Consider the following 13786-nt stretch of genomic DNA (forward strand, 5'->3'; position numbering starts at 1 on the left):
GACACGGTACATTAGGAAAAACTGGGCTCCTGGAGAGAAGGTACTCAACAAGGAACAGACCACCTGATCTCTGATGTGGTCTCACTTCTGCTCAGCTCTTTGCCTCTGGACAGTCACTTGACCTACATGTGTCAGGCACCATGTGACCAACTTTGTGCAGGAAACCCAACTTTAGGAAGGTGAAGTGGAGAACGGAAGCCCAAAAGGCTGTGACCCAGGTCACTGAGTTAATTGCCTTGCTCCGACTTCCTCAGAAACACTGAATAAAGCTTTCACCCCATTAGCAAAGACATCTGTTTGTGCCCAGACTTCTGTCTTCTCCGAAGAGTGCAGAAGGAGTGGAGGTCTCTGATAGGACAGACAAGAGAACAACTTGGACAGCCACAGTTCAGATTGATGCTCCCTCCATTGGGAATGTGTCGTTTTCCGTTGTGAGAGGGTCCGGGCGGCTTATCGAGTTCCAGAAGAGGTGCATTTCCTTATCCTCACACACCAGGCGCACTGCAGATTTCGGGCATCTGGGGGCAGGCGCTACCTGCTGCCAACCCTGTCCTCTTTCCTCATGCTGTGTCCTTCAGGGTGTGCCTCTCTGCCCTGCTCTACTTGGCTCCCTGCTTCCATAACCTGCGGAGAGTGGACCTTTCTACATGATGCAGTCCTCAGAGATGTTCTTCCTCTGGGTTCAGTCCAGATCCTTTGCACTTGGTCTCTGGGTCACCCCAGTGGCCCAGATCTAATTCAAGTGTCCCTGGGGCCACAGCCCACAGCAATACGGGGGACGTCAATGCTCTGTCTCCATCCGCAAGAGCTCCGGACCCCCAGCAGCCTCACATGCGTGTAATCAGCCGTGGGTTTGCAGCTAACAAGAGGGTCGTGGAGTGGAGAGCACCACGGGCGGCGCCCCGGAGAGACACGGAGTCTTGCCGCAGGGAAGGGTGAACCAGGAAGCCCGGAGTGGTGTGGGGTCTGCCGCAAAGCCCGGGTGTCCTCATATGTCTGCCTCTGCCTCCCCTCAGGGACCTCCTTCTCGGACTCTGACCTTCCTGCTTTGCTCTCGTAGGACCCGGTGATGATACCGGGCCACACGGATAACCCGGTCGTCCTCTAATTCAGGACCTTTAACTCCCCCGCAGAGTCTCTCTTGCCACAGATTTGACATGGGCTTGGGCGTCTTTGGAGGCCCTTTTTCTGTCCGTCACAAGCCCTTTCTGGTTCCATGACCCCCTCCTACCCCAGTACCTTCCTCATCCTCACCCACCACTTGCCAGCACCGCGGCCTGTGTCTGGCCCCTCCCCGCTCCTCCTCTAGCTTACTGGGCCGTCCGAGCCTCTTGCTTCGGGCCCCTGGCCGGGTGTGAGCCATCCTGGCGGCGAGGGCCCTTTACCCTGAGCCGGAAGCGCCGTGTGCGTGGTGTGAACCCTTCCACGGTGCGTGGTCCCACTCTGCTCCCAAGGTGGCCCCAGCCAAGGGGCGGTGCCGGTCCCGGCCGGAAGCAGAGTTACCGCTGTCTTCACGTCCCAGGTGACCTTCCCGGAGTCAGCAGGCGGGTCGGCCAGATGGAGCGCTGTGGCCCACGCAGAAACGCTCTGCCTTCTAGACGGGTGCTCGCAAGGCCTGACTTTAGCGCTGCTGTGGATCTGCCTGTCCGGGGGTTGATCCTGACCGGGGTCTGGGAAGCAGAGACCACCCACGCGCACCTTGTTGCTGATGGCCCGGGGACAGCCGGACGCCTCCGTTTCCTGCCCAGCACGTGAGCCCCTTGTGGTACCACGTGGCTTCCAGCAAGCACTTTGTAGTGTAGTACTGCCTCTCCTCCAGGCTGCATTGAGCACCTACTGTATGCAGGCCCCTCGCGGCACTGCTGTTCTCTCCCAAGGGGCCTTGGGATTCTTTTCCTTCCCAAAGTCAGCCATCGACCGAAGAGTGGCAGATGCCTCTCCAGGGTACAGAACTTGTCTGAGGCCCCCAGACAGGAGAGCTGGCGACCTCTCCCTCCCCGTGTGTTTCCAGGAACATTCATTTTCTCACTGCTCCTTTGAAAAGAGAAATGTCAAATGTATTCCAAAGTGGGCATTAAAATAGAAGTTGGCTTTACTCAAGGCAGCGAGGTGGGGCTCAGCTGGGACCCAGCCCGCCGCCCCCACCCCCTGCCCCACCGGGGAGCCCGTTTCCTGCTGCTGCAGATTCTGCTGTGGTCGCGCTGGGCCATGGCAGGGAAAGCCAGAGAGGTGAACCTTAAGAAATCTGTAGAATTTCCGAGGGGCCTGGCTGTCTTTGTTGTGTTTATCGGGTTTGGGGAATTTAAGGCTAGGCTTGGTGCTCTTCCCACCCCGCAAGCGTGGCAAAGTGAATGCAGCACAGTGGGATTTCCTGTTCGGATGCGGAGCACGGCCGGTCACCAGTGGGATGCTGTGGGTCGTAAGTGCTCGCTGAACCCGTGTTTCAAGTGGTGCGTGCGAAGGGAAGCAAGCGTAAGGGCAGACAAAGCATGGTTTGTAGCAGCAGATGGAAGCAGCCTGGGTCTTGAAGGTTGGTCCCACGTGGTACGTGGGGGGGGGGGTGATAATCGGGGCAGGTCTGTCCTCAAGCTGCTTAGCATGTGGGAATGACGCATAGGCTTTGGGGATGCTTTGGACGGATGAGGGGGGATTGATTTTGGTTTGTGTCCTTCTCTGGAGGGGGAGGTCACGGGGCGCTTGCCGGGGTCCTGATCACCCCAGCCCAGAGGTCCTGCGTCCGAGGCTTGCCGACATGAGCGTCGTGAGTCCTGCTTTTTCTCCAGCAGCTGCTCAGGCACGCGGGGGAAGCCAGGAAGCCCCCACAGGAGACATGTCTTCCTCAATCCACGCACCCCCCGGTCTCTCAGGGTTTCTTATGCGATAGAGCTTTTCTACTTCAGCTTTTCCGTCCGCTGTGATTGGGTCACACATCTCATGAATGTCTCGATTCAAGGGAAGGAGAGATGCCAGCGGCTGTAGAGGTCATTCCTCTCAGCTGTTATGTTCATGGCCGTGATTTTGTGCGGGCAGCAATGAGACACAGCGGGAGCTGCCAAGTCTTTGCCGTGGTGCCCCCCCCCGCCCCTGGTTTCCTTTCTTACGTGAGGACAGCTTTATTTACTTAGCTTCCTGGTCTGACTTAGAAGATGCCCGTGGAGACGTTTCATGAAGGAAGGGGTTCGTTGACTCCGTGTTGGCTTCCCATGTCATTAGAAAGGCTTTAGCTCCCACCCCTGTGCTCACGTCCATGAACTTCCCAGCATAAAAATCTCCCGAGAGTCAGGAAGTGAAACAGACCAGCGCCAAGGACGACGCAAAGCCGGGTCCTTGGTGCTGGTCCCCGCACGCTCTCCCGGAACATTCGTTACCCAGGCCTTGGCATAATTTTTCACTTTTGCCGCAGGTAGAACAAGTCAGCCAGTTGGCCGTGTTTGTAGAGGCAGCTCTGGACTACCACAGACAGTCCACCGAGATCCTGCAGGAGTTACAGAGCAAGCTGCGGATGCGGTGAGGGCCTCCACCCCAGCCAGCCTCTCCGTCTGTCCGTCCCTCCGTCCGCCTGTCCCTCCATCCACCCCTTCCCACCGCCCCATTCTGTTCTGAATTTTCTTGGCTGGCTTTCAGGGTTGGGTGTGCGACAGCCCTGAAGGTATTCTGTGACCTGTGTTCAGGGCGACCGGACGGAGCTGCTCACGCAGCAGAGTTGTCCCGGCTTCGATCCCGATTTGAGAGCCGGAGCTTGGGGCGGCGATGGCCTATAGGTCCTCGCCAGCGGGTGGGGATGTGGAGAAGTGTGAGATGATACCGATGACGCAGAAAGTATGTCACTATCTGGGAGGAAGATGCGTTTCTCTTCCACCAGGACAGGGAGCAGGCCAGGCTCGCTCGTAGCACTGACTTGGAGACGGACTGAGTCAAAAATACCTTCTGAGTGACCCGAGAAAGGTGGCTGTTGCCCTTGGGCCTTAACGATGACGGATTCTGTACTTCTCTGAAAATCAGTACTCTCACAGGTGGTAGGCACAGTAACCCCATTAATATAATGGGGTAAAAAAAAAAAAAAGACCCCTTTCTTGACCAGTTTTGGTAACAGAATATTGTTTTACCTGGGATGATGAGAATGGATACATTTAGAGGCAGGTTTGCTTGAATCGGTGGCAGAATTCTCAGGTGTGGCCGGTCCTCCACTCTTTTTGGTGGGGGTGGGAGGCGGGAAGCCTGCGGTGCTCACCCGAGCACGTTTGTGTATCTTTCTCTTTCCGTGAGCACAAGGGAGAAAAGGCAGCTGGTGTTGCTGGGTGCCCCGTAGGACCCTGACCCTCACAGGCGCCTCAGAGACCGTGAGAGGACCCCCTCCCTTCAAATACATAGCTGACAAACTATACCGGGGACATCACACCTTTCACTTTGAGCTACTTGCGAACCAGCACGTAAAAGCTACCCCTTCCCGACCACCACTTCTCCCCCAAGTTCGTAAGCTCCCCCAGGCAGCACAGAAATGTACCCTTGGGGCCGTGGCGTTCTCCATGTGACGTCTGTCTGGTCTTCATGTGCGTGTTTCAGGATATCAGCCGCATCCAGTGTCCCCAGACGAGAGTATAAGCCACGGCCCATCAAGAGGAGTCCCAGTGAGCTCAATGGGGTGTCCGCCGTCTCGACAGCAAAGACGCCAGGTGAGATGACCATTCTGTGTGGCTCAGTACTTTGGGAGGAGGCGTGGCCAGAAGCCTCTGCTTACTGCTGCATTCCGCCTGAGACCCCGAACATTTTTCTTTGGTCGTTCGGTGAATCCCACCGCCCGCTTCTCTCAGGAATGCCCCTTTTCCGGCTTCCTGGTTTGGGATACTTAGGTCAGGTCTCAAAAACTGGCACTTTGGTACGAACCCTGCCCCGTCAACAGACACAGTGTATATACATGGTTTTAGACTTTTTTTCAGGTTGTCAAATACAAGGTCGTACGCGGGGTATGGTTTGCGGCTTGCTTCTCTTGGAGTTATTTCCGTGTCGGGCCTATAGATCTGTCTCTGTTCCCCGAGTTTTGAACAGCTTCATAGCTTTCCATTATATATACCATTTCTCTATTAACAGACACCAAGGTTGTTTCTTGGTACTTGCTGAAAGCAGGTGCTATGTCTGCCTCCGTGGGCTGACGGGCATGTCTTCCTTGGAAGTTAGAGCAAATGCAATGTCAAATAGTAGTAGCTGCTGCAGATGACCTTCCCATGCAGCGCGCTACTCTGGGTGTAGTAATGCCTGTTTCCCCGTACCCGGGTCATTTGACTTCCATTTTTGCCAAGCACTCATGGGTAAAAAAGAGCATTCAATCTTAATTTGCCTTTCTGGGATAACCAGTCGAGAGGAACCCCCCACCCCACCCCACCCCTGTAGTTTCGTTTGCCGTTTGTATTTTCTTAGGTCTGAACTGTCTGTCCGTGTATTCATTTCTCCTGTCAGTTGTTTACTTTGCTGTGTTGATTCATTCGCAGTCTTTACATATGGGGATAGTCATAGGTTTTTCACCTCCAGTTTATAGTTGCGTTTTTTTTTAAAGTTTTATTTATTTAAGTGATCTCTACACCCAACGTGGGGCTTAAACTCATGACCCTGAGATCAAGAATGTGTTGCTCTTCTAACTGAGCCTAATAGGGGCCCCTACTGTTACGATTTTAGAGTTCTTTATATATTCTGAATATAAGTCCTTTGATGAATCGGTGGCTACAAATGTTTTCTTTCACTCTGTAGCTTCTTTTTATTCTCCTAACAGGGTTTTTGACAGATCAGAGTTTTTAGTTGTGGTGTGAAGTTCAGTTTCTCATTTCTTCCTTTTAAGATCCCGCTTTTGGTGTCAAGTCTGAGCTTTCTCTGTCTGTCCCTGAACAAGTTCTCCTGTGCTTTTTCCCCACAGTTGCATACATTTACATTTCAGTCCATGACCTACTCTGAGTTAGTTTCTGTATGGGACGGAAGTCCAAGTTCACTTCTTTGCCCACGGATTTCAAACTGGCTTTCTGTAACACACCTGCCTGTGGGATTTTCTTCCAACACTGTTGTTATCTTTTCAGATTTTTTTTCAATTAAAAAATAAAAATGATGGGACTAATATATGCATATAGTTCCAGAAAGAAAGAAACAGGCTTTTTTTTTTTTAAGATTTTATTTATTTGCCAGAGAGAGAGGGTACACACAAGCAGGCAGAGCAGCAGGCAGAGGCAGAGGGAGAAGCAGGCTTCCTGCGGAGCAAGGAGCCCAAAGCGGGACTCGATCCCAGGACCCTGGGATCATGACCTGAGCCGAAGGCAGCGGCTTAACCCACTGAGCCACCCAGGCGCCCCTGCTACCAGGCTTTTAATGAAAAGCAGCTGTCTCCCTTTCAGCCCTCTCCCCATCTTCATTTCCTGCTCTCAGAAGAACCCACTTTCAACCCTTTGTTTGGTATTTAGCTCCATTGTTCGAAATGATACACTTTTATTGCTAGTTCTTAATTTTTTGGTTTGGGGTAATATCTGTGATTTCCTGAGACGGCAATGAAGACTGTGCTCCCCGTCCTCAGCCTCCCGTGTACTCGCCCCCCTCCCTCCTCCTCCAAGTTACTCAGAATCACTGTTTTCATCGTGGTACCATCATTTTGACCACGCACAACTCCCCACCCCACCCTGTTATGTTGAATGTTGCCTCTACTTCTTGGTGAAGACGTGGGCAGCCCCGTGACTTACCTGGCTCCTCTTGGGTACTGGACATCTTCCACGCACTTGAGTGTATGTTTGCAGGATCTTGATTTCAAGCTGGGCTCTCTCCCTCCTCAAACTCCGGCTTGTTGTAGGGGAAAGATCGGTGTCAGCAAAGGGATGGGAGTTGGCTTCTCTCTTTCTCCATCCACTGCTTCTGTTCTTAAAGCTCCAGGGAGCACATTTCAAGCTCTCTTATGGGTCTTTTTTGAAAGTCTCCCTCGACTTGATGTGAAGTAGGGAAGAACATAAACAGCACCCCGACCCTCCTTCAAGCTCTCCCCAAGTTTCTCTAAAAACCCTTTCTGGTCTCCATCTCCTGACCCATCTGTCGCATAGACAAGGTTGGGATTAAGAGTCATGGAAACTGGTTTCCCATCTCTTCTGATCTGGTATGTGTCTTTGCGATATCCACATGGTGGTCTCCTGCTGATCCTTTTAGTTTTTTTTTTTGTTTTTTTTTTTAACAGTTCTGCAGCCTCAGTGGTAACTTCCATTTTTATATCCTCTACCAATTATTTATGCTGTTATGAGAATAAAATTAATACTCAAGCCGTATCATGCTGTGTACTACCATTGCGTGCCTGTTGTCATTCAACTTTTTTTTTTTTTTTTTAAAGATTTTATTTATTTATTTGACAGACAGAGATCACAGGTAGGCAGAGAGGCAGGCAGGGAGAGAGGAGGAAGCAGGCTCCCTGCTGAGCAGAGAGCCCGATGTGGGGCTCGATCCCAGGACCCTGGGATCACAACTTGAGCTGAAGGCAGAGGCTTTAACCCACTGAGCCACCCAGGCGCCCCGTCATTCAACTTTTTATAGTGGGTTACTCCAGCTTCATCCTAAGTCTTGAAGTTGGGTGGTGTTAGTCCTCTAATGTTGGTTTTTCCCAAAGCTCTTTGGGCCGTTCTAGTAGCTTTTCTATGTGAATTATGGGATTAGCTTTTCAATTTCTCTAAAAGAAATCATGCTTAGATTTTGATTTGGTTGAGGTTGAATCTATAAATCAATTTAGTGGGGATTTACAGTTTAACAATATGGAGTTTTCCAGTCTTGAACACAGTCTATTTTCCACTTCAGTTTTCTTAATTTTTATCCTGCCATGCTTTGCTGTTTTTTAGCAGATAAGACTTAACACAGTTTTAAATCAGTCTCCCAGTACTTCATATTTTTCATGTGACTCGAAACATCATTTTTAAAAAATATCAGTGACCAATTTTTTATTGCTACTGTGTAGGCATACTGCTGATTTTTATCCGTTGGTCTTTCCTGTAGATTGTTGACTTTGCCTTGTTGTACCTGCTTTTACATTGCCATGTTGCCGAATTCACTTACTAGTTTCAGCAGATTTTTTGTAGATCCTGTAAGTTTTTCTATAGAGAGGATCACGTCATCTGCAAATAAAGACTTAATGGATGTCAAGATGCCTTTAACTATTTTTGTTGCCTTTTTGCATCTGCTGGAAGCTCCAGTATCATGTTGAATAGAATAGTTGGTGTGCACCTGCTAGTTTTTTCTTGATATGAGAGGGGGGTAGCCTTCAGTATCTCATAACTAAGTATGATGTTAGCTGTAGGTTTTTCATAGATGCTTTTATCAGATTGAATTCTCTTCCCGTCATAGTTTGCTGAGAGCTTTTATTAGGAATGAATTTCTTTGGCATCTGTGGAGATAATGTGTTTTTTGTTTTAGTTTGTGAACGTGGTGAGTTATGTGAAATTAATTAAAGCAGTCTCGTATTCATGGGATAAACCCTTTGTGAGAAAGGTTGTTTTTTTTTAAATAAACTTAATTTTAGAATAGTTTTAGATTTATAGAAAAGTTGAAGAGATAGTACTTATCATTCCTATATACCCCAAACTGTTCCCCTATTATTTTTTCCCCTTATTATTAACATCTTACAAGTTTGGTACATCCAGTGAACCTGTATTGATACATTATTAATAACTAAAGTCTGTACCTCATTCAGATTTTCTAGTGTTTACCTAATGTCCTTTTTCTGTTCCAACATCCCATCCAAGACACCACCTTACATTTAGTCATGATATCTGCTTATAATCCTCTTGGCTATGACAGTTTCTGAGACTTTCTTTTGTTCTTAAGAGCTTGGCAGCTTTGGGGGGTCACAGTCAGGTATTTTGTAGAATGTCCCTAGTTGAGATTTGTCGATATTTTTTTCGTGATGAGACTGGGGATATGGAATTGGGAGTGTGGAATTGGAAGGCCACAGAGGCCAAGCGCCATTCTCCGGGTATCAACGTGAATCATTACTATTGATGTTAATTGTATCGATGCTTCTGCTGGCCACCTGGCTGACGCAGTGCTTGTCAGCTTTCTCTGCTAAAGTTGCTCTATAAAATAAATGTTTCCCTGTGCAAAAGTTTTTAACTACAAATCAAATTACCCTGTAGGTATGAGGCTGTTGAGGTTATCGGTTTCTTCCTGAGTGATCTTTGGTAGTTTGTGTCTTTCATGGCCTTTGTCCATATCACCTAAGTTGCCAGATTTACTGCATAAAGTCTTTTATATATTCCCTTATTTTCCTTATGAGAGATAGAGACTTTGTAGTGATGCCACTGTTCTCGATTCTGATAGAAAATTTGTGTCTTCTCTCTACCTCTGGATGCATCAATCTCCCTGTCTTCTCGAGGAAGACGCCGGGTTTACACACTTCACAGCACTCACCAAAGCACATACCCTCCCCAGTGTCCATAACCCCACCCCCCCTTCTCCCAACCCCCCTCCCCCCAGCAATAAGATGGGATTGGGAGGGAGACAAACCATAAATCTCTTAACCTTTAAAATTTTTTGAAACTTTCTTTTGATGGCCCAGGGTACGGTCCATCTTTGTAAATGTTCTTCCCTTGAAATGCGTGTGTGTTCTGTTCTTATTGGGCGAAGGGTTCTGTAAATGCCAGTTTGGTCAAATTGTTTGATAACGTAGTTCAAATCACTTGTACCTCGTGGCTATTTTGTCTAGTCTTTTCTATTAATTTTTAGGCAGGGGGTGTTGAGGTCTTTGACTGTAACTGTGGAGTTGTCTCTCCCTCCTGGCAAGTCTATTGGAATTACGAGAAGATCGGTGTACCCCCTCCCTTCCCTTTGTTCTCACTGACCCTTTAAATCTGATTACTCATACTGTTTTTAGTGATGGGAGATCTGTTTTTAATGCTTTAAGTAGCCTGTTTGATTCTCTCTGATTTTTTCTTTTTAAAGTCCTATTAGATGTTGAAAATGTGTCTTTTCTCTTTGGCTCATCTTTTCCTTCTTGCTTTCTAGATCTCTGTTCTTTTTACTTTGTCTTCAGAGAAAATTTCACCTTGTGAATTTTATTCCTTGTACGCATTCATTTACTTAGCCCATCAGTTGAATTTCTTTTTCCAACTGAATGAACTTAAAATCACACAAATTTATTGTCTGTCTTACAGTTCTGGAGGTGAGAAGTCCTAAAACCAAGGTGTTGGTGTTCCCTTGAGAGGCTCTGGGGAAGAAGCTATTATCTTGTCTCTTCTAGAGCCTTCTAGAAAGCTGCCTTCTCTCCTCGTCCTTTCTCTTCTAGAACCTTCTAGAGGCTGCCTACATTCTGTGGCTTGTGGCCCCTCATTCCATGTTCAAAGCCAATGGTGGACCATCTTCCAAGCTGTCTGACTTGTGTTTGCATTATCATATCACTTTCTCTGCCTCTCACCCTCCCCGCTTCCTCTTCTAAGGTCACTTGGGATTACGGCTGATAAAATTGGGCCCGCCCACATCCTTCAGGTCTCGGTCCATCTCAAGGTCTGTAATTTAATCACATCTGCAGATCCCTTTCTGCCACGTAAGGAAGGAATCCACGGATTCTAGGATGTGGGCGGGGGGTGGGAAGATGGTTATTACTCTGCTTATCACACAATTGTTTAGTTTTTTAGTCAAATTTTTTAGTTTTAACATGTAATTTGATAAGTCGTTAGCTTCCTCACATCCCTGTAAGGGACTCAGGGATGCTGTGACGAGAGAGGTGCATTGGTTTCTGGTTTTCTGGGTGTTTGCCTCCTCACTGCCTCAACTTTCTGGTCCAGGTCCCTGCCCTCGTGACTCCTTCCTGGAGGTGGATGGCTGGGCTCCCCGGTGCTCCCAGGGACCACACACATGAAGAACCTTCAATCATATCCTAAGACGATTATTTTCTTTTCTCAATTCTTTTTTCATCATTCTGAGTTCAAGGAGAGAAAGCCACAGTGTTTACTTAGATGGGAATGTTTTTAATGTCAGATTCTAGCAGACGAGATAGGCGTTGGCCTGAAAGCCTTTTGCAGGCAGGAGTACCCAGCTTGAATTGAACAAAATTGTCTAGTTTGGGGCGCCAGCATGGCTCCGTCTCTTAAGCGTCTGGATTTCGGCTCAGGTGGTGATCACGGGGTGGACAGATGGAGTCCTGCATCGGGCACCACACCGGGGTCAGAGTCGGCCTGAGGACTCTGTCTCTCTCCTTCTGCTCCTCTCCTGCTCGCGCTCCCTTTCACACTCTCTCTCCTTAAAAAAAGTTTGGTTTTTTCCATCATAATTAGTCTCCCCGTTACATGAGTTTCCATTTTACATGTTTGATGTACTGTTTTATTTAAAGTTATTTGCTCTCTCTCTCAAAAAATAGAGTAATAATAATAATAGTAATAATAACAATGATAATTCGCTGGATGCACCAAGCTGCAGCTCGTGCACACTCACGTTTTGTTCTATCCAGCTTTTTCTTTCGAGCTACTGGTATGTGATACGCTTTCAAAGTTACCGTAGGCCACGGTTTCACCAGATGTTCTGCCACGCCCTAACGAGGGTCAGTGGCCTTCATGCCTGTTACACCTGCTTCCTCCTCCCTGCCCGCCCACCGACTCCGCACCCCACGCTCGATGGTGAGGACACCCCACTGCTGCCACTAGGTTGTGTCAGGTCGTAGTTACTGCTCCACGGAGACTCCAAAAAACAGTGGTTCAGAAGGTGGAGATGGAGGCTGGGAGCCCAGGCTCGAGATTTCTCCTTAGGAAATGGGCCCCAACTGGCTCACCTCACTTCCGCTCCCAGCCTGGCAAGAGCAGCGTCCAATGGCAACACCTCGCTGCAAAGGCTGGGGAAGGGGGGAGGGAAGCCAGAAAGCCACATCCTAGCCGGGTCCATATTCCTGGGGAAGAAAGCGAGCGTGGGTTTTGGTGGTTAGCTTGTGGCTTCTGCCGCAGACACATACTACACCTTTGTTGAGGAAGCAAACCTCTGTTCTCTCTCTCCCTGACCTCTCTGTGGGGTCCCACATGATTCACTTCCGTTAGAGTGTGGCCCCGCGCCTGGGCCCGCACTGCTGGTGGGGACGCATAGTAAGGTAACTTAAAGAGTTGGCACATGTCTTGTGTCAGGGGTTAAGTGAAAAATCCTTCACGCTTCATGGGCTCTATGGCCTCTCTTGTAGCCCTGTAACTCAGTCAGAAGTGCCCGTAGACAATCCGAAAATGAATGCGCAAGGCTGTGTCCCATTAAAACATTATTTGGCCTGCAGACCAGAGTTTGCCGAGCCCTGGGGTGACTCACTGGGAAATCCACTGAGCAGTGTCTATCAGAATTAATGAAAATGTTCATGCTTTCTCAGTGGCTTCATTCCTGGAAATGTATTCTAAGGAAATAATTTAAGCAGTAGCCTACCTGTCCTTCTGTTACAGCACTGTCTAGAGACGTGACAAGCCAGACGTGAAAATAACACGATGACCGGTGTTTGTTTATATGTATTTGTCAGTAGTAGGATACCGGTTAAGGAGATGTGGAACATCAAATGGGACCTCATGCAGCCATCCAAATGCACTGGAACGGATGTTATGTAGAAACGTGAAAATCTTCATGGTACGATGGTTGGATGGGTAGTTAGTGCAGTGTGATGGTTGGGTGGGTAGTTAGTGCAGTGTGATGGTTGGGTGGGCAGTTAGTGCAGTGTGATGGTTGGGTGGGTAGTTAGTGCAGTGTGATGGTTGGGTGGATAGTTAGTGCAGTGTGATGGTTGTGTGGATAGTTAGTGCAGTGTGATGGTTGGGTGGATAGTTAGTGCAGTGTGTAGTTGGGTGGGTAGTTAGTGCAGTGTGATGGTTGGGTGGATAGTTAGTGCAGTGTGATGGTTGTGTGGATAGTTAGTGCAGTGTGATGGTTGGGTGGATAGTTAGTGCAGTGTGTAGTTGGGTGGGTAGTTAGTGCAGTGTGATGGTTGGGTGGATAGTTAGTGCAGTGTGATGGTTGTGTGGATAGTTAGTGCAGTGTGATGGTTGGGTGGATAGTTAGTGCAGTGTGTAGTTGGGTGGGTAGTTAGTGCAGTGTGATGGTTGGGTGGATAGTTAGTGCAGTGTGATGGTTGTGTGGGTAGTTAGTGCAGTGTGATGGTTGGGTGGATAGTTAGTGCAGTGTGTAGTTGGGTGGGTAGTTAGTGCAGTGTGATGGTTGGATGGGTAGTTAGTGCAGTGTGATGGTTGGGTGGGTAGTTAGTGCAGTGTGATGGTTGGGTGGGTAGTTAGTGCAGTGTGATGACAGTTTTGCAGATCAGTGTCTCTGCACAGACCAGGTTAAAGGGTAGTAATTTATGGGCAATATTTTCCTGTTTTCAAGTTCGTCTTTAATATTTGAATAAAAAGTATATTTAATAATGGGACAGTTGATGGCCCTTGAGAAAAGGTATACTTTCTTCAATGAAATTGTGCATTACGTTTTATTGCCTGTTTTCCCTGGCCGCTGGGAAGCTCCGCGCCAGATGCAAAGGCCCAGCCCAGGGACCGTTGATGGTACTGCAGCTGCCTCACGGGCCCCTCCTCCCCTTCCACTAGGGCGGCCGTGTGTCCTCATTAGCTTGGGACAGGCCCAAGTCAACTGTCCCAAGACAGTCCTGTGTCTCACTTTAGTTCAGTTTTTAGTATTGCCCCCCACCCCGACTTTTACTCTCGAAAGTTCTCTTGTTTGGATGAAAATCTGTTGTTTCCCTAATGTTTGTAGCTTTGCTTTTTGACTTCTGGTACAGAAACACTCTATTCTGAATATGTGTATTATTGTAGGCCACTTCAGAATT

General features: G+C 48.5%; 1 protein-coding gene across 3 annotated transcripts in view; it reads left to right on the forward strand.

Moving 5' to 3' along the window:
• The window catches only part of LOC309867399 (endophilin-A3), a 487937-nt gene that overhangs the window by 102671 nt on the left and 371480 nt on the right, over positions 1-13786 (forward strand). For 2 of the 3 annotated variants that reach the window (XM_082736214.1, XM_082736213.1), the window contains 2 exons: positions 3404-3507; positions 4564-4673. In XM_082736214.1, coding sequence (XP_082592340.1) covers positions 3404-3507; positions 4564-4673 — 214 coding nt within the window. Of the gene's footprint in view, positions 1-3403; positions 3508-4563; positions 4690-13786 lie in introns of all 3 variants that reach the window. The other variant, XM_082736215.1, reaches the window with a different exon arrangement.

The sequence above is a fragment of the Mustela nivalis genome (genome assembly GCF_964662115.1).
Source record: "Mustela nivalis genome assembly, chromosome: 6".
NCBI classification, from domain to species: Eukaryota; Metazoa; Chordata; class Mammalia; order Carnivora; family Mustelidae; genus Mustela; species Mustela nivalis.